We start from the raw sequence: 20,634 nt of genomic DNA on the forward strand, positions 1-20,634 counted from the left end.
TCTCTCTTCTGTCTCTTTTTTCAGAAAGTCCCTCTAAGCCTGATTCACGAAAAACGTACACTCTACAGAATTACTTGAACAATGACTATTCATACAAACTAAATGATCTACAGTGGATTTCAGGTAATTAATTTATAGATACAACTTAAGTGTCAAGAAAATGTACTACCTTCAGTAAACACATATCTTCATGCTGAGGTGACAACTGTATCCTGAAAAAAAGTTAAATTATTTAATAGTACCATTATAGAACTGTGCGTAGCTCAAAGAGTTATTTCCCCCCCCCCCCCCCCCCCCACCTTAGATACCTGCTTACATTCATGGCAAGCTATATTCTCCTACTGCTGAAAGTGCATACTTTTGTGCTTTTTGGTAGAAGCATGTTTTCCTCTGAAGCGTGTCAGCTTCTTCTGCATTGGGCTGCCAGGGAACAGGAGGACACAGGCCACTTTTCCTTTTGAATATGCCTAGTGCCCCAAGGGAAAGAGATGCTAGAAAGTGGATGCTGTGAGGACTATATTTTGTGAACATTCTTGCATCCTTTCATTACTGAACTAGGAAACACAACATTGGCCAGATTTTTGAATTTTATTTCCTGCTTATAAACATAAGGGGAAAAGAAAAGTAAATGATAAACATTTTACTTATTTTTTATGAGCATCTCTCTTGTTCTTCTAGGAAATCAGTATCTCTGTGAAACAAATAATGGGAACATCCTACTTATCAGTGCTGACAATGGAACATCATCAGTAATCTTGGCGAATACAACATTAGTATGTTAACTTATATGTAATATATGCAGACATTGAGAAAGGTATTGAGTTTACTATTTAGTTCTGCACATTTCTTTGGAAACAGTGCTTAATGTGTTCCTTTTCCCCTTCCTTTGTTGACAGGATAAGTACAAGGCAAGCACAGCTATATTGTCTCCTGACCAAAAGTTTGCTCTTCTGCGGTACAACTATAGAAAGGTACAAGTGCACTTTACATCTGAGGATGAAACTGGGAAATAAAGGTTTGAGAACGACTGAGAGGCTGCGAGAATGTGAGGGAAATGCAGGAGGAGGGATGAATGAGATGGATATTTGTAGGGGAACAGTCAAGTTGAGCAGGCAGGAGGAGAAGAGACTGGTATTATCTGTGGGCTTGGCAGAAGAGACATGACTGCCTGAGAAAAGCATCTGGATAAAAAGTGGATGGACAGTTATCGCAAGAAGAGCGAGGCTGGATGGTTCATCTGGGAAGACAATCTAGAAGAGTAGATAGGCATGGCTATCAAGGAGTTGTGTGGGTAAGGAGAAGCGATGAGTAGATATGCTGGTACATCTGCTTGTACGTGTATGCTATATATATATATGTGGTTGTTACATTGTGGTGGTAGGATGCAAGAGTTGAGAACTGAGGTGACTGAAAAGCAGCATGTGCTTACAAGAGAAGGCTTGTGCTTGGAGTGGACTTGTGTGTCCTTGTTCCCTGCTGTCAGCAAGCACATGAAAAGCCTCCAGCAAAATGCTTCACACTGGCTTGGTGTCAAACTGTGCAAGAAAGGTCAACCTACATTTATGCCAGGTGGTGTGAAAACCTGGCTCTGTGTGCCAATTGAGGAGCCTGATGGAGGCAATAATTTGCTGTACAGTTTGTGCACTGAGAAACTGGTAACTTTGTGCTTCTTTCCTTTTTTTTTTTTCTAGAAAGTTGCCCTGTTTTGTTTGTAAAAAGCTCAGTGCTGACTTCTGCAGTGTACAAATACTGGAGCATTGTGTCATTGAGCTCTGTCTACATGTTCTGGCCTGGCAGTCCAAGAATGGCTCTTACACTGTGCCAGGCACAGTCCGTGCACGCAGTCATCACTTTTTTTCAGTTTTAGCTCCCTTGCTGCATTACCTTAGCCAGTTACCTTTCATCTTTCTGAATTCTTCAGAATTATTTAACTTTTCACTGCATCTTTAGTGGCCACAAAATGCCTAATATTTTTCCAGCCACCCTACACATCACGTCTACTCATAATTTATTATAAGTAATTGCATTTTATTTGTTGCATTCATATGAGTTAATTTTATTTTAATGCTGAAACAAGATCTTTTAACCTTTATATAATAGTGTGATTGAAAGTTCTGTTATTATTAATCTTTATTGCAAAGAAACAGAGTAACAAAATGAATCATGTGGATGTAGACACTTGTTATGTAATAGCCATCTGGTTATGTAGTACTAAGTTGTTGTTTTATATCTTAATACACATATTCAAGAACCATCATAGAAGATAGCATTATCGTAACATGTCAACACTGTGGGCTAAATCAAACCTCTCCAGCCAACATGAACATGTTTAAATGTCTGCATTATCATCATCGTCTTTCTCTCTCTAAGTGCCCACAGGGGGATACAGACTTCAAGAGGCAGATTTCTGAGAGAAGAGGGTTATTTCTGTGACAGTATGAATGGGAATAGGTCACCCTGTACTGGAGGAACTGCTACAGACATACTGTGGGACTTGTGAGAACTACTATAAGATGCCAAGTTCAATAATACGACATGAAAAATGAGACAGAAAACAGTAAGCAAGCCAGTAAGGCACAAGGAGGAGAATTTACTCTGCATAGTGATGATAGTCTGCCATGTAGCTACAAGGATTTCTGAAAATCTGCATCATCTCTGGTGTCTGTATATCTGTCCTTAATCAATCAGTGGCCTCTGTCATAGTGAAGACCCCAGAGGGGTGGCAATGCTTTAGTCTTTTCTTAAACCTTGTAGAGATCTTTTACCCTCGTATGTTCATTGTGTTCTGTCTTAAGAAAAAGCATGAGGAGAGTTTCAGAGGTAATTCAAACTGCAAGAGATGTGAATCCTGCTGAAATTTAGTTTCTTAATATTAAAATAATTCTTTTACAGTTGTGGAGGTATTCCTTTACAGCTTCATATCACATCTATAATTTCAGTAGCAGGTCAGTAATCTTTTCATGTGAGATGTAGTTTTAAGATTCTTTTGCAATGAAATGTCATTTCACTGATTTCTCTTGGCTGCAATTTGGTTTTGTTTTTCCAGCTCTATTCTAGATGATGGACTACTACCTAATGATACACAATATCTATCCTGGTCACCTGTTGGTCACAAACTGGTTAGTAAAGATAAGTGACACTTTAATATAAACAGTCATTTTCATACACGTGATATGGAAACTCACATTGTCTGTACTCTTGAGGTTTTGGGACTTTCCTACTGCTCAATAAAATAGCTGAACTTGTTTCAAAATTGACTACTGTTGCTGGAAAGACTCCAAAATCCCTCTGTGTGTTTTCTTTTGTTCTTTAATGAAAATACATTCCTGAAAGCAAGCAGTGGCCCCAGTAGTCATGTAATGCACAAATGCACAGGAACTTCATGTTATTACAGTTGCAGACAGGAGCTCAACCCTTTCAAAGGCAGCAGCATTATGAATGTCTATTTAATCATCACTGTGATTTTTATCTCCTAATTATACAATAATCAATGAAGTTTTACTTGACGAATGCATGTAATGAGATTAGAGAATCAAAATCCTCTTGTACTCTTTCCCACTGTCCTTTTCTTTCTCCCCTCCAATCCTCAGTGGTGAAAGCCACTGCATTTTCAAGGCTTGTGTATTCCCTGTGGTGAGCATTGGATCTGACTGTCAGAGGACAATGTGGTGCTTATTTATTCTCATTGCTTGTAGTATATGAATTATAGAGACCAACCACAGAAGCACAGGAAGTCAAAAAGAGCTTTCTGCATCTTGGAGTGAAGCTCTGGAATAAAGCTGTGTTGTCAGTTATTGGAGAGGAAAACCAGGGGTTATTAGAGAGGCAGGCAGGTGCCAAAACCTAGAGGAGTTCTGAGTGCTACTGCAGAAATGTACTGTCTTTGCAGATCTATTGGTAGTGCTGAGACCCCAGTCAATGTTTTACCAAAGCACTGATAGTTTTTTTTGAAAGACAAATTAGTGAAAAACAACTCCTGGCAAAGGAAAATAGGCTTGTACATTGGCAGAAAATGAATAGCAAGGTTTTCAGAACTTGTTACAGTAGTCATGTCACTTAATGTAGTTGACTTGTTTTTTGCAAAAAAACAAGGTTAAGTTGCTACACCTGGTTTGTATTTGTAATTCAAAGTTTGTTAAGTATCAATGATTGGGGAAATGCAACTTTTAAAAATGGTTTCTGTCATCTGGTATGAATTTCCCAGTAGATAAAGTAAAGAAAGGAAGCAGGATTTATAATAATAGTAATTGTCATCATGATGATGTTTTGCAGGCATATGTTTGGAAAAATAATATTTATGTAAAAGCTTCACCAACATCAGCAGCTGTGCCAGTCACTCAAAATGGAGAAGAAAATAAAATTTTCAATGGAATACCAGATTGGGTTTATGAAGGTAATTATGTCAAGCAAGTCTTACTTTATATTATCATATAAACCTTTGGTTTATTGTAGTTATTATTATTGTCTTATTTCTTATACCATTGAAAAGTTCAAATTAATCAAAATTTCTGTTTTAAAAGAAACATGCATCCTTACCTGAGCTTAATACCTGGCTAGTATGAGGATCAAAGAATGGAAATGAGTTTGCCTAACTTGCATTGCATCACTGGAAATTATACTATGTGAATTAACTTCATATGATAGATTATAAATATTGGTCTAATGTCTAATTTCATAACCCCAACAAACACTTTACAGTTTGGTTTCTGAATTTCAATTTAAAAAAATAAATCCTATTAACAACTTAAGAGAACAGCACCTAGGATAGAAGAGCCAACATCAATTATAACTTAAATGCATTTCTGTTTCTTTCAGAGGAAATGTTTGGCACCAATTCTGCTCTGTGGTGGTCTCCAAATGGCAATTTTTTGGCATATGCAGCCTTTGATGATACAGAAGTTCCTGTTATAGAGTATTCCTTTTATTCTGATGATACCTTGCAGTATCCAAAGACCATCAAAATCCCATATCCCAAGGTCAGTGTTATTTATTAAACATGTTTGTTCTACAGTTTCATTAAGAGAGTAGTCTCATTTAATCAGTTCCTGCTAATGAAAATATTGTCTGTCTCTCCTCAACAGCTTGCTGTGATTACTCTTTATGAAGTCAACAGCATCTGGCAATGTTAAAGTATTTTATTATCTCCAGGGTAAAGAAAAAGGAAAAAAGAAGTATGATTAAAGGTTTTGTTGTTTCACCATAAAACTTAGAGGTAGTGAGTAGATGTTGGGAAAAAAAAGCTCTCAGGGAGTTGAAGTTGGTACAGAGCATTTAGCAGATGTACATTATGTTAGGGTTGTGTGTGGTATTGATAATGAAATCTTCTTCAACTAAGGTAGCATTTTCAGTTGTTGGACACTTCCTGTAAAGGGAGGAAGAGGAGGAATCTGCTGAAGGAGTTTCTTTGCCCACACCTAAAGGTCTTCCAGTTTTAGCTGTGGGAGTGAAGCCTTTAGTGTAAGCAGCTCCTTCTCCTTCCCCCCTCCTCTCCACATGACTTTATGCCCACTGCTCTTGCACAGTTGGCACTGGACTGAATGGGGTGAGAGTCAAAATGCTCTAACAGGTTCTTTCGTACACTCCACATGTGAAGAGTTTCATGTTTAATACAAGACTTACCTGTGTGAAGTTATTTGACATATACGGGATTTGGATTTATCAGAGCAATGCACTTAAGACACAAAACAAGTACAAATTACACTTAGAGAACAGCGGTTGCACTACATTGCTGAGTCTCAATACAAACATATTCTCATATCTGATCTCTGTTATATGCTCACCATCACAGTGCTGGGCATCCGTGTTGCTGGGAAGGAATAGATGGGTTGAAACCATATCAAACCCATCACTTTCTTTAGTTTTTCTGTTCATCACTGAGGTTTTATACTGTGTTGGCTTAAGGCACTGATATATACCCCCCTCTCCCTCCCACCCCAATCCATGATGGTCTGGCCATCGTGGAAAGATATTTCCACTCTCAATTAGCTGGAGCAGAACAGCTGATAGAGCTGGCTGATCACTCAACTGTTATGGCTGTTTGTCTGGTGAAAAAGCTGCCCTCTTCATGCCAAGCTCAGCTTCCTCTGCAGCAGCCATGGTCAGTCACTCCAAAGGTTCTGGAGCACATGGCCTTTGCCTGTCCCCTTGTAGGCTTCCCCAGAGGGGTCACTGACACTCCCCATGAGTAGCTGGGCTCACTGACAGCTGCAGGTGTTCTGTCCTGAGCATGGTGCATAAGAAGAGATGTAGGTGTAGAATGAAGTGCCAATTTAAATTACACATTCTATTACAAACCCATTTTGTTTGGAATATTGCTGACTTTTGGAGGTGGATCAAGTACAGCTACCTAACTGTTATGATGGCGAGTTAACTTCTAGAGAAGCAGCCCCTACTGACAGTTATGTTGCTCCCAGTAGCACTACATTAAAAATAGTGGAGTACATGCTGCAGTCACAGATTTTATTGTGATATAGGTAGCTGTGATGTGCCTTGTTAATGTAAGGTGCTTCTTCCATGGAGAAGCACTTTACTGTGTGTTAGCAATGCATTTGACTCACTGTTAGGTACTGTGTATGGCATGAAAGATGAGATATGGTCAAATACTGCTTTGGGTACAGCAAGCCCAGTGTAGTTATGAATATTTGTAAATGTAGTAGTCTTTCTTATCTAGAAACGCATAACTAACACTTTTGTGTAAAGAAATACAAAGGATAACTTATGCATCAATCTTAAAAACTGCATTTAGGAACTTGTCTTTTCACATGGTTTTACCCTTCTTTCTGTAGTAACTTATTCATCTATAATTTGAAACACTTAATTCACCAAGAATATTCTCTCCTCAGAAGTACAATTAAAAATTTTTTTTAGGCAGGAGCTACAAATCCAACTGTGCGATTCTTTATTGTGGATACCGAGTCATTACCAAATTCCATCCCTGTTGAAATTACTCCACCTACAGAAATAAAATCAGGGTAAGAAATTTTGATTAAATATTTGATTGGGGTTTTTGTGGTGAGAGAGGAGGAGCTTTTATATGTGACCTCCCTATATTCAGTGTATGTGGCAGCTTTTCCCTGTCATGCAGCTCTGGTAGCAACAAGATTTACCAGAGAAAATCTGCACAGAGATTATCCTCCTAGTGATTATATATAGATGGCATATTCCATGTATGTTATATTCAGAATGTGACAAGTTCTTGGCTCGTCACATTCAGTGGAGTCTAACTATGGTGAAGTCATTTCACAGTACAACTTTAATATGAGCAAGTTTTGGTATAATCAAATTATAATATATGTATTCCAATTCACTGGGGGGAAAAAAAAAACCAAAACAAAACCTTAATGGTAAGTGAAGATTTGATTTCATTGGAAGCAAACTCCTTGCTAAGGCAAGGTATCATGGTTGTCTTCAGATTTATACTTAAGATGTTTGTTTTCTTTGGAAACATGGTGAAAATCAGCACCTCTCACAGTAAATGGAAAATTGTATTTCTCAAAATGCCACTGGAAATGCACAACATGATACAAATGTATTTTGTAAAGAGCAGCTACATCAATTTAAAGTGCATGCACAGAGAATTTAATATCCCAGATCTCGGGTTTTGTTTTTTCTTTTTAACAGTATTGTGGAAATTGTTTAGAGGTTTGCACTTACAAACATGATTGGTATGAAAGCACAGGTTATACTGATAAACCAGAAAAAAACAAAGGAGGTCTGTTAGCTTTGCATAAAATGTGCATTTTGTACATGGTGGCCAAAAAGCTATAACTGGAATATCGGTGCTCTCCCATTTCAGTTGTCACCACAGTCTAACTAACATCTATGTGTTAACCAAGATATGCGAATTTTTATGAATATGTTGTTCTTTATCCTTCCGTTACAGTAGCACTGCAATAGCTGGATGTTACATAGCTGTCATGCACCGTTTTTCTCCAGAATTTCAATGTCTCAGAATTAAAAGCCTGTTATGTTTAGCTTAATACTGATTAAGATCTCTGTTGTTTTGGAGTTATGTTTTACCTTTTGTTAACACCTTATGAAAGTTATGTGGGGACAATAACCATCAGCTACCTTACAGCCTCATACCCATCTGGCTAACATAGGCATGAGTTACATGGAGTTAATCTATTTTAAAATGAATGTAGCACTCTGCAAATCAGGATTAATACAAAGATAAATCAAGTCTTGAATGATGAGTGCAAGGATCAAAACTTACTCTTCCTCCCAGTGGCTGATCCAAATAGTGGTCAAGTTTCACCATATGTGTCCTGCAAAAGTTGAGGTGGCCAGAATGAGTCTTGGAGAATTTTGCAAGAACAAAGATACATGAGTAGGAAAAGGCAAGTGATGTGCAATGTTTCTGTTGGGTAGTTTTGCTCCTGGAAGCACCATATTTACATGGTGTTTATATTTATACCACTGTATGGCAGGAAAGGTTAATTTCGGTGGTGGAAAATTCTGGTTTTACTTCCACAGAGCTAAATTCTGAACAAAACTATGTTTGAACTGGTTGTGTACCTCACCCCATCTGCCCGGTAGGGGATGTTGAGGGGCAGTGCCCCTGCAAGTGGTTGCCTGTTACAGCGTTATCCAGAGCTTGTATGAGCAGCACTTGTACCCCCACATTTGAAGTGCACTTCTGTTTCAGAGGAAGAATTTTATTTGTCAAGAAAAACTGCCAAAATCTGGAACGGCAGTGCTTTGCTATATGATAGTAGATGAAACCTGACATTTTTTGCTTGAATGACCAGCGTGAAATCCATATAGTGTTTAAACACCATTTTTGGCATCATGGGTACAGGGGGCTCCTGTTAGCCAACAGGAGGATGAAGGGAATGGATGCTTTTTGTCTGAAATGATCTGTCCTAAAATCAGCTGACTTCTGAGTAGAGACTGTTTGCAGAGTATCCCTCTCAGCAGCAAATGAGGAAGAGCAGTGCAAAACTACTGTACTCTACGCTTGAATTAATTGCAGCTTAGTTAACATTTTGTGGGTTGTTGAATACTGAAGATGCATTCCCACTCTCAATAATAACAGTAAGCTATTTATTACATTATAATATTAGCTTGATTATTAATTGATTTTTTGTTTATTAATTCTTTTTTCCTTGTAATGTCCATCTTGTCTGATGAATGATTTATAGTCACCAGAACTGTTAATTTCTCTGACTTTGAAGCAATGAAAACTGTGGGACTAATTCCCCTTATACAAAACAAAGGAAGCCACTATTATAGGTACAAAAAGAATGGCAGTTTCTTTTTTCTCTTTTTTTTTTCCAAACAAGCTCCTGTAGAGAGCCAGTGGCAGTAGCAATTAAATGACCTACTGACTTCCCAGTCAAATATAAATGCAAAAATAGGCTTTATCCAAACAGGATTTTGAAACTGCAAGCTAGAAATAAATCTCAAAGTTGTCGGTAACCAGTTGGCATATATTTTTAATCAATCCACACTAATTGTAGTGTTTCGCCCCCCAAACCGCAGTGATCATGAAGATACTCTTATCACAAAACTTCCCACACATTTTTGTTAACTAACTTCGGGGAAAAAAGGAACATGAACTTGGAACTAAGTCAAATGTGCAAATTCCGGTTAAAAATGTATACTTGCCTTGGAGGGGAGGTTTGTTTTATTTTAGTTCATAAGGCTTCTAGGAGATAGGAGAGATCTAAAATAAGAAAAGACAGTACATGTAACAAATCGTAATGGTAAACAAAACCACTAAATTTTATGTGATGCCTTTTTAAAATTAATATACAGGAATATACATGAAGGTGATTTTTTTTCAGATACTCCAGTTCTTCATGTCAACAGGTTGGTATTCTGAAGATTAAAGTAAAATATTCAAATAGTAATAACTGGTTTTGGTATGATCTCTTCCTCCATTTTAACTAATGGAAATAACTACTAAATTGAACAAAAATATGTATCATTCAGAAAATTCTTACAATCAACCAACTTCATGCAGCTAAGGGTAAAATTTTGAAATCTAAGGCACATACAACTTAATATTCAGAAGGATTTCCTATAGCTGCACACAGTACATTTATGAACAGTCTGGAGTAGTTATTATTTTATGCATTAGAGAACAGTGATCTGGCTGTTAGAATTTAATTGCAGTCTTTCTGGAAGTCGGTTTGTACAAACCATCTAATTCTTTATTGTATCTCTGAAAATAACCAAGGCATCTACTAGCAGAAAAAACAATTGACAAAAAAATAGCTCAATTAGGTTTGCATAATTGTTTGTTGTTGAAGAGTAAATTGAAATGAAAATAGCCAGATGAGTGTCATTCAGTGAATTTCTCAATGCTATCGTAGGGTATGCAATTACAGAGAGGATTTTAAATATCTAATGCTGTTGCTGTTTTCAGAGACCATTATTTGAGTGCTGTAACATGGGTAACAGATGAAAGGATTTGTCTGCAGTGGCTCAGAAGAATTCAGAATTTTTCAGTCCTCACAGTCTGTGACTTTGAAAATGCTAATTGGTCATGTCCACAGGTAAGAAAAATTAGGTGGAAGAGTTCCAATGACAAATGAAACTGGAAAGAAGTAGAGTATATCTGTATGTTTATCTTTGTAGAAATAAAGCCTGATGTAAAATAAGCATAATTGTAATGGGATTGTTTGTTTTTTCTTAGGGAAAACAACTTACGGAAGAAAGTACAACTGGCTGGATTGGCAGAGTGAGTGTTCAATTTCTAAAACTGCTACATGCTAAATAACTCTGATAATTAAGAAAAATTCATAGGAGCCTCTTGCATTTTGCAGTGCCTCTTTTGTGCAGGTCCAGTCCTCTCACTTGCTGCATTTTACATGTACAGGAAAAAATGTTCTCAAATGGAGCTGCTGTGCCACCCTGCCCCCTGAGTTTAAGCTTTTTTGGGGGGGAAATATGGGGTTCTGAACTCTCAGGCTGGGCTGACAGTGCAGCATGGGCTGGAGCTGTAACTGTGTCCTCTGTGACCTGTGCATCATGTTGACAGGACAAGGGGTAATGCTTTAAATTGAAAGACAGTAGGTTTAGATTAGATATTAGAAAGAAATTTTTTACTGTGAGGGTGGTGAGGCACTGGAACAGGTTGTCCAGAGAAGCTGTGGATGCCCCATCCGTGGAAGCGTTTAAGGCCAAGTTGGATGAGGCTCTGAGCAACCTTGTCTAGTGGAAGGTGTCCCTGCCCATGGCAGGGGGGTTGGAACTAGATGAACTTTAAGGTCCCTTCCAATCCAAACCATTCTATGATTATATGATTACATGTTCAGCGTGCCAAAAAGCATAGCACCCTTTCCAGACTCCTTTTGACTTCTGGCCTTCTGCTTTGGTAGCAGTAGGTAGGGGGGGAAATGTAGGAGCCAGGATTCAGAATTCCCTTTGTGCTGGAGGAGTTGCCAGCTATGCTGGTTTAGCTGCTTTACAGTCTTCCTGCCACCTCCAGAAAGATCTACAGAATAAAATGTATAAAGAAGCATATCCTATAACCTTTGAATCATATTGGAAGAAAGGCATAGAGGACAAAAGTAATTTTTTACTATTTTAGATTGCTACAAACTATTCCAGGTTCTCATTGGGGCTACTTATTTATTTATTTCTTCCCCACGTGAAATAGCCATTGAAAAGAAGTGGGGACAAGATGTATATAACTGACCAGATTAAAAATTTCATATGCTTCTGCCAAACCAATCACTGCAGTCTGGATGATGCTTTCCAAGCTGCTTCTCAGTCCTTTTGTACATGGTAGAGAGTAGGCACCTAATGAACTACACAGAAGATCTGGGGGAAGTGAAGCAGAGATGCAAAAGTTCAGACTTGGAGGGAGAAATGAGTTTCAGAGTTTTTGATGAGAACACAGAGTACACTCCACTCCCGCATTTTCCACACACTGATTATGCTTTAGTCACTAATTCACTTTTGAAGTCAAAAATGAGAGTTTAAAGAAATGCAAAGAGGGAGGCAACAGCAGGGATGAAATCATCCGCAGTATGAAGATGAGAGATCAACCCACCTGCTGTCAAATTTGATATGGAAAGGAAGGCCTTAACGCTGACACATTTTGCTTCTCTGCAGCAAAGGCTTCACAATTAGACAATGTGATGATCAAGCTGCAGACTTTGTAAACAGTTGTGCAAAATGAGAGGGCAAAATGCAAGTCTGTGCCATCAAACTAGGTTGTTGGTTTTTTGTTTCTTTTAAAGAGACAACCCACTTCTTAGGAGCTGTGGGAAGAAAGGATAATCTCACTGTATGATTCCTGGATTTGAGAAGGGAGTGGAGAGTAGGGAGAATTGAAGAGGGGATAGGCAAGGTATATTTATTCCTTTCTTTTCTTTTTACCTATTTAGGGGTGATAAAATGATACTTGACTGAAAAGGAATATTTTTATACATATGTGAGATGTATATATACACATACATGGGTATATACAGATTTAAGTAAATTATATATATGTGTAAAATATAGACATAGTACTCTCTTTGTATCTGTAATGGTTTTTGGTTTTGGTGTTGTTGTTTGGTTTTTTTTTTTTGATAGAGATGAAATTACATTTAATCTAAGAATGCTCAGAAAAGCCTGCGTAACTGTAAAAGGCTTCCAGGTCATCAGCTAACTTAGAGCTTGCCAGTTGAGTTGAAGGAAAGTCACACTTTGAAAAAGCAAGACTGTTATAAGGGAAAGGCCAGCAAAATATTCAACAGATTACATTTTGCAAAAAAATTGCTAGGGAAAAAGGAGAGGTTATTTGTAGCATATGGGTTAGGAAGATTTAATTTCTGTCATTGCTTACTGAATGACCAAAGGCAAGTCAGTTCAGCTTTCTGTTTCACTTTCCATTTCAAAATGGGTATAACATCTCAGAGGCAACTGCGTTGTGTCAGTTGTGTCATTTAACTCATTAAAAATCTGATTTTAACATTTTGCTCCTTTGGACATTTATCACAGAAGTGAGTATCTTTTATTTCACTCAGCTTGGTTTCATTCCTCTCTTTCTTTCTACCACATGTAGCACATTCAAATGGCAGTCAATAGAAGAAATAAATTTCTGTCACTCTCAATTGATAAATGGATAGTTCCTTCATGAAATATCATTCCCGTTTTAGTTCCATGTCATTCTGTAATCACCTACTTATTAGCAAAATTTCCTCTTGGAAAGCAGCTTGGGTTTAGGTTTTTTTCAAGAGAGCAGGACATTTTTTACTGTTAAGCTAAAAAAAAAATTGACTTCAAAGAATTTGTTCACAAACAGATTTTAAAATGTAAAATTCGTGAGAAACATGTATTTGCAAAGTTCACATTTTTATAGGTTACAGCTGCACTGGACAGAATAAAACAGTGACTTTGAAAGTAGATACACATATTGTTTCCTAAAATGGTAAAAAAATAAGAACACCTGAAGTACTTCAAATTCAAGGGAGGGGATACAGATCACTACTAGGGCCAATACTCAGGAAATTCTGCTGCTTAAGGAGCAAGATAATATTTTAAGTGTGCTTACTTTTAGGGTGATGGCTACAGGTTCTACCTACTAAGTCTGTAGGCAAAAATTTTTGCAGTACATTCAGTGATGCATTGTTTAAAGTATTGAGACTCACGATTAGAGATATCAAAACCTAAATTTATTGGTTTGGATCTAGAGTTTCGTTTTTTGCTTTAATAGACATCTCTCTTATGTTCAAGTTTCAGCCATCTGTCCCTTACTTTGCACCCGACAATGCTACCTACTACAAAGTCCTCAGCAACACAGCAGGTTACAAGCACATCTATTACATAAATGGCTCGCAGGTGAGTAATAATGTGTAGGACAGTCAGTGCTGGCTTGTGGTTCTCCTGGTGATCAAGAAGCTTCATGTTCTACTTTTTACTTTGCCTTCCCCCCCCCCATTTCAGGATCCAGTACCTATTACTTCAGGGAAGTGGGAAGTAATCAGCATAGAAGCTGTAACAAATGACTTTTTGTAAGTATTTGTAAATAAACTACTAATTCCTGTCATAAGGGCTGGTAACAAGGGTCTAAGCAAGCAGGGATGGAGAACAGGGAGAAGGTGTCATTTAACTGATTGAAAATCTGATTTAAACATGTAAGGTAAAACCTTTAAATGTTGTAAGGTACTGTAAATATTTTACCAAAACCAATATGTTTTGCTTTTATAGATACTACATTAGTAATGAAAATGGTGGAAAACCAGGAGGAAGAAATCTCTATAAGTAAGAAATTTTTTTCTGCACTGTGGTAAAACAGTTGTTAATGAAAAAAAAAAAAAGTAAGAAAAAGCATTGAAAACTTAAAGATTGTGAAGTTCAGTCTAAGGTGGGATCCTCTATAGGATATTTAATGAAAATCGGTGTAAGAGTATAAACTGCAAAAATAATGAAAATATTTTTCTGTCAATTTAGTTAATAAAGGGACATTGTGAGAAGAAACAACCAATCCTCAAGCAACAAAGCCCCAAAGAAAACCTCTCATGGTTTTTTTTACTATGATTATAATTTCAATATTAATTGAACTCAAAAGTTTAAAGTCTGTTTTCTCTAATCTTTAAATCAGTTAATCACTTCTGAATTTAAACGTTTCATTCGGCCATCTTATTTAAAAAGCATATATTAGTTTATCATAGCTTAAAAAGAAGTAATCTCTGAAATGAAGCTCAACTACTTTGCAGAGTGCTCTTGGAAAGCAGTCCAAGTTCTACTAAATGTGTTAGCTGTGATCTGAATCAAGAAAGATGCCAGTATTATTCTGTGTCCTTCAGCAAAGACGCACAGTATTATCAGCTAAATTGTCTTGGTGAGTATATCCGGAATTAATTGACATAAACATGACTCAGAGATTAGTTGGGTGGGAAGTTCACTTCATCAGGATCTTGATATGTACTGCTTAACAATGATATGTGTTGATAACATTGGATAAATTCATTGGCAGTGGAAAAACATACTGCCTCCTAGGCTCAAAAGCACCTTGACAAAAAATTACTAGGATAAAACTTGTTAGTTCTGTCTGTTAGTGGACCTGAAAGAGCTACAAAATACTCCTGTCCAGTGCACATCTCTTCAAGAGCTGCATGTGGAGCTCTGCCTGCAGAAGGAATTTGGAGGCTCTGAAAGCATGACAACCAGGAGGCTGGGTAAAGAGCAGTGCTCCATGTGTGGAAATAAAATTAAGATAGGTAGTGCTGGTCAAAAAAAAATCCAAGTAATGTAATCAAGGTAAGCAGTGGGACTGTAGTCTGTCTTTGACCTGTAAGTGCTTGTGCTAGGCAGTACAAGGGATAAATTAATCAAAGGGCAAGAAAAATGAAATCTTCCTTTAAATGTCTTTAAATTGAAATATATGCTGTTTTTTAAGATGCCAGGATCTTCCTTATCTATAGGCTAGAAGGACAGACAGCAGAGAAGGAATTGTTCTGTCAGGTTATAAAAATGGTTGAAGACTACTGCTGTGGTCTCAGTGACAAGGCTTACTGATTGCCCAACCATGGTCCACAACGTATGCATAGGCTTTGCTAAAGAGTGGAATTTCAGTTCTTCAGTACCTCACAATAATGTGGTTCATCTGCAGACAGTATGAATATTTTGTGGGATCCTGTGGCTTGAATTTGGGCCCTACTGAGTTAAAATGCAGCTTGAGCAGACTGGAGGGAAATGAGTTCTGAGCTTTTATGATTCACCTGTTTCCAATTACTTCATGAGAGTTGTGTTTCAAGACAGCACGCAAACATGAAGGTTTTGTGCCCAATTAACAGGTCCTGGCCTGCCCATATCTACTCTGCACAGAAGCATTGACGATCAAGGTATGGAATTGTCTTTAAATCTAATTTGTGTTGAGCCAGAAAATTGCACTGTAAATTTATTTTAATTTTGTTCTCATTGCTTAGTATAGTAATAAAAATGTCAATTATAAAGGGTAAATTTAATTTCAAATAATTACTAGAAGAATAAATTATATAGCTTGGCATACCTTTATTCATAGTTTATTTAATATTATTTTACATTGTGCTAGAAAACAGTGAGTAATGTATGACTTATTTACTGGATAACTGCATTTAGATTAAAAACAGAGAAAAGAGCTTTCTGGTTCCTAAATAACTAAAGGAAAACTATACTGTAAATATTGTAAACATTGAATCTGAGAGGAAAAACAAAAACTGCAATGTAGGTTGCTGTCATCTCAGATTGAATACTTAGTGGTTCATAATTAAAGAGCTTATTTAGAGCTTATTATAATTAAAGAGATTATTTGAAAATAATGTATTTAATCTTTGAATCTTACTTATTCTGTTATTTAGTCCTCAGATACTTGAAAAATAACACTGAACTGGAAAATGCATTGAAAGATATTCAGATGCCTTCAAAAAAGTTTGGCTCCCTTAGTGTAGGTGGATACAGTAAGTTCAAAAACATCTTTTACCTTTCTATCCCTTTTTCACCAAGTGCTTCAAGGTCTTCTGCTGAAGAGCATGACAGAACAGATGGGTGTAGTGGGGATTATTGCAGTTATTCAGCACTTAGAGGCAAGATGATTTTTTTTTGAAATCCCAAAATATTCTTATCTAAAATGTGCTTTTTCCATAGTGTGATATCTTGATGTTTTTGTGATGAAGTGGCTTAGCTCCTTTTTTTTCCTTTATAATAAACTGAAAAACAGAAGTCTCTAAGACCACATCAAATAAAAAAAAATAAATAAGAGAAATGAGGGTAAGGGCACAAAGGACATAAGCATCATTAAATTTAAATTACATTATAAAGTCAAGTAGGTCTTAATTTACAGGTGCAAGTTGCTTTGGTTTGGGTTAGCGGGTTGGGAAAGTGGAGAAGCTCAGTTACTGTGAAAAAAGCAGGCACAATTTAAATGGAAAAGCTTGAAAAAACCTATAAGCATCATTTCAATATCACCTTTGGTTTTGTGTGAGGGAACATTGGGATTGAACAGCCACATTCTTAAAAGCACACTCATGCTCCAAGGCTACATAAACCTCAATACAGACTATAACAAAATGCTAGAATATTAACTGTTAATGCTTTGTGAGCAGTGCTCCTTAGAATTTGGGTAGAGAGACATTCTTGATTTGGTCATAGGCTGAGCAACATCAGATAGACCAGCAGTGGAAGGCCTGGTACCTGTCTAAACTGTTCTTGCTCCAGCCTTTGCTACTAGTTTTTCTCTTCATGACAAACTTCCTCTTGATAAAACAGATTATATTCTTAATAAAATTATATTTTACAAACCATATTGGGTTTGGTCAGTCATTGCTAACTGTTCCTTTTGATACTTCCCTTCTTTCACTGTTACCTTATTTATATAATAACTGTCTTTATCTTTGTGTTTTCTGTCTTTTATTTCTGTCACATTTTTACTAGGGCTAAAGATGAAATCTTCCAGGCAAGATGGAGATTTAAAGATGTTCTTCGTGCTATCAGTTGTATATTCACTTTTTTTTATTCCTCTTTGTTCTTACTACTTCATGTCTTCAGGGTAAAAGCTTTTGGGTAAGGGGAAACTATTTTTAATGTCACAAGTAGGAGAAATAAATCCATTTATGTAGTCCCACTTCAAGTTTCAAGTCTGCTTACAAATCCCTTTATGTAATTAAAGAAGAAATCCACCCCTGTGACTACAGAGTACACAAAAAAATTAAAATTAGTATTTTAATGTGTTCAGTTTAGATTGATACTGTTTCAGTTTTCTGATGCTTTGCATATTCATATCTGGGCAAATTTCTTTAAGACTTGCACTCTGACTATTACTGCAGTGTAGTCCATCAGCATTTGCTTTGTGGTTCCTTTGCAGCATCAGTTCTTTTAAAATTCATGAGTGAACAATTGAGCCATTCGGTTTGCAAAACTTAAATGGTGCGCATTTAAAATATTCAGCTAACTCTCAGCCAACTTGGGTGGAAGGAATAACATGGATGGAACCGGAATAAGTGTTGCTTCAGAAATAATAGATACTTGGCTATGTTTCTGAGATGCTTTACAAACTGTCACGCAAAGTCTATCTGGCAGGTTCAAAATATTTAGAACTGCTTTCTATTGCTGGGAGAGAAACTTTATTTTTGAGCCTGTGATAGATTTACCACTGTAGAGACATAAAAAGTTTTACATGTAAGATTAGAATAATGTTACAAAACAGCATGTTGAGTCCTCAAATTTTATTACTTTCTGCTATCTTAACTGTACAAGATTTAAAAAAAAATAGACTAGCTAGGAACTTTTACCTGTATATATTAGGACAGTTTCAGATGAAACTGCTTTTTAATTTTTAGGGGACGGCTCAAATGTGCTCTTGTATGAATTGCAGTGCATGTCAAATTATTTCACTGGAGAACTGACCTAAGTAAAACTCTTTTCACTTTTAGACCTGTGGTATGAAATGTTATTGCCTCCCCATTTCGATTCATCAAAGAAGTACCCTCTGCTCCTTGAGGTGTAAGTTTTCAATTACATGGCAATGTTGTGTAATAATCACTTTCATCTACTAATAATCACTTTCATCTAATTCAAATGCTCTTAATAAGATCAGGAAACACAAAACTGGCATCTTTTCTAATTACTTCTTGAAGTAGTTTTAAGACAGAATGAAAAAATGAGGTATATCCTAATCCATGGTGGATTCTTGTACCATAAGATGATGTAATGCCTAATGAGCACATACTCTTTTAGTGGCACTGAGGCAAATACATTCTGTATCTGATTTAAAAGCCAGGATGTTAGTGTTAGCTTACCTCCTCCTCTGCTCTTAAAGATTATTAGAAATAATCTTCAGTGAAGTGACATTCCAGAATGAAACCTTGAATAAGCCTTGTATCCTAAAGCTGAAGTAGTGTGTGATGTTGCCTTTTCTCTGTGACATCTGACTGTCAACTAGTGTTGACAAATGTCATCCTGTGGTCAGGATTGCATTTGCTGTTGTTTTTTCATAATTTCAAGACCATGTTTGGTCTGTTCTTCCTCAGGCACTTCTCTTCAGGCTGGTATATTTTCTTCTGAATGGAAATTATTGAATTTTAGCTATTCATTGAAATAGAAATGTTAAGCTTTTCCTCTTTTTACAGAAAGCTGACTCTGTAAGGAAACTGTTATTTGTTAGATACATCTTTATATAATGTAATTTGGTAGCACTGTAATACTTTTTGATATGTCTGTTGAACATTTTTAATGAGCAGCCAATGCTCTAGGCTTCTTAAGACTTGTTTTGGTTTCGATAGAAATTTATTGATTTACCTGGACCTTTGTCAGGATCACCTCTGCTTCACAGTGATCAGAAATTCCTTCAGAAGTATCAAGATCCGTAGCTTGAATTAAAGAATTCTGAGTAGTTTTTTCTTTGCTTTTAAAACTGCTAAGAATGGGTTATAGAGCCATAAGAGCATTCTTCCATTTCTTCCTCTGTTGAACAGAGAAGTGCAATGCACAGAATTTTACCATCAAGGCACTCAGAGTATGATTTCATATTGGTCAAGTGTTTCTGAAATATTTTTAATGTAAAAAATTTAAATTATAAGGTTTTTTCCTTTTTCTCAGCCTGCATAAAAAAAAGTTTAGACTGATGAGACACTAGAAATGCAGAGAAAGGTACTATTCATTTTTCCAAGAGAAAGCTATTTGTTGATTTCAGACTTAAACCAAATAAGCTTTGAGTGAATGGAACAGAAATAGTTAGAGAACATTACTTTGAAACTCAAGAAACAAAAGCAAATTTAGCCTGGATTTCTGATAAGCTGCTTAAAGTCAAAATAATGAAAGTTTCTTATTAGAGCAGAAAGCAGTAAAACAAGGAAAAAAAAAATCCAGTGTGCTTTCTTGATTGGTTGAAGTTTTAGAAAAGCATGCTGCTTTCAGTTCCAGCAAAGTAGCAGTTTGGAGTCAGTCAGTGATGCTTTTCTTGTTTACTCGGTTGAATTTAAAAGTTTATCCTGCTTAAGTGGCCAAAAATTGTCAGCGATAATTGTATTTCAAAGGCTTGATGTGAAAATATGTGGAGAGTAAATGCCTGAATTCTGTGGCACTTTTCACCCAGATATGCAGGGCCTTGTAGTCAGAAAGTAGACTATACCTTCGACCTCAGCTGGGCTACTTACCTTGCAAGCACCGAGCAGATCATCGTGGCCAGCTTCGATGGCAGAGGAAGTGGATACCAAGGGGATGAAATTATGCATGCAATAAACCGAAGGCTGGGAACATATGAAGTGGAAGATCAGATAACAGCAGCCAGGTGAGCTACAGGGAAAGGTCAACACCTGCTCCTTCTTCTATGTGCCTATTGTGCAGGGGGAAAAACGGTGAGGGTTTTGAAAGGTCATCTTGAAATTATTGGCAAAAACATAAACATAACATAAAGTCTGCATTAATTTTGTTCACTGAAGTGTGTCATTTATAGACTAACCATCATTTTATGCTTAAAAAGAGAGAAGAGTTTAATGCTGTAATACAAATTTACCATATCTCTTATTTTATGAAGAGGATAGCTGTCACATTAGTAGAAGAACACGCTACAAAGGAACTTGGGAGATAGAAGTTTTACTCCAAGCTTTTTGCAAGTTTCTGTTGTGGTGAAGTTACTTGCATGAAATACTCAGCTTTTACATCATAGTTCATGTTTATCATTTGGTTTATGTTTGTAGAACATCACTAAGCCAAACA

The 20,634-nt window shown here is 36.7% G+C and overlaps 1 protein-coding gene across 3 annotated transcripts in view; it reads left to right on the plus strand.

Annotated features, from left to right (window-relative positions):
* The window catches only part of DPP4 (dipeptidyl peptidase 4), an 81,264-nt gene that overhangs the window by 9,094 nt on the left and 51,536 nt on the right, over positions 1-20,634 (plus strand). For 2 of the 3 annotated variants that reach the window (XM_027637334.1, XM_027637335.1), the window contains exons 3-20: positions 25-123; positions 679-773; positions 897-971; positions 2,893-2,945; positions 3,047-3,119; positions 4,273-4,393; positions 4,816-4,976; positions 6,868-6,971; positions 10,373-10,502; positions 10,643-10,687; positions 13,675-13,779; positions 13,885-13,952; positions 14,149-14,202; positions 14,658-14,782; positions 15,738-15,785; positions 16,281-16,379; positions 18,351-18,420; positions 20,012-20,206. In XM_027637334.1, coding sequence (XP_027493135.1) covers positions 25-123; positions 679-773; positions 897-971; positions 2,893-2,945; positions 3,047-3,119; positions 4,273-4,393; positions 4,816-4,976; positions 6,868-6,971; positions 10,373-10,502; positions 10,643-10,687; positions 13,675-13,779; positions 13,885-13,952; positions 14,149-14,202; positions 14,658-14,782; positions 15,738-15,785; positions 16,281-16,379; positions 18,351-18,420; positions 20,012-20,206 — 1,720 coding nt within the window. The other variant, XM_027637336.1, reaches the window with a different exon arrangement.

This window comes from Corapipo altera, unplaced genomic scaffold (assembly GCF_003945725.1).
Source record: "Corapipo altera isolate COAL_440 unplaced genomic scaffold, ASM394572v1 45, whole genome shotgun sequence".
In the NCBI taxonomy this organism is placed as follows: Eukaryota; Metazoa; Chordata; class Aves; order Passeriformes; family Pipridae; genus Corapipo; species Corapipo altera.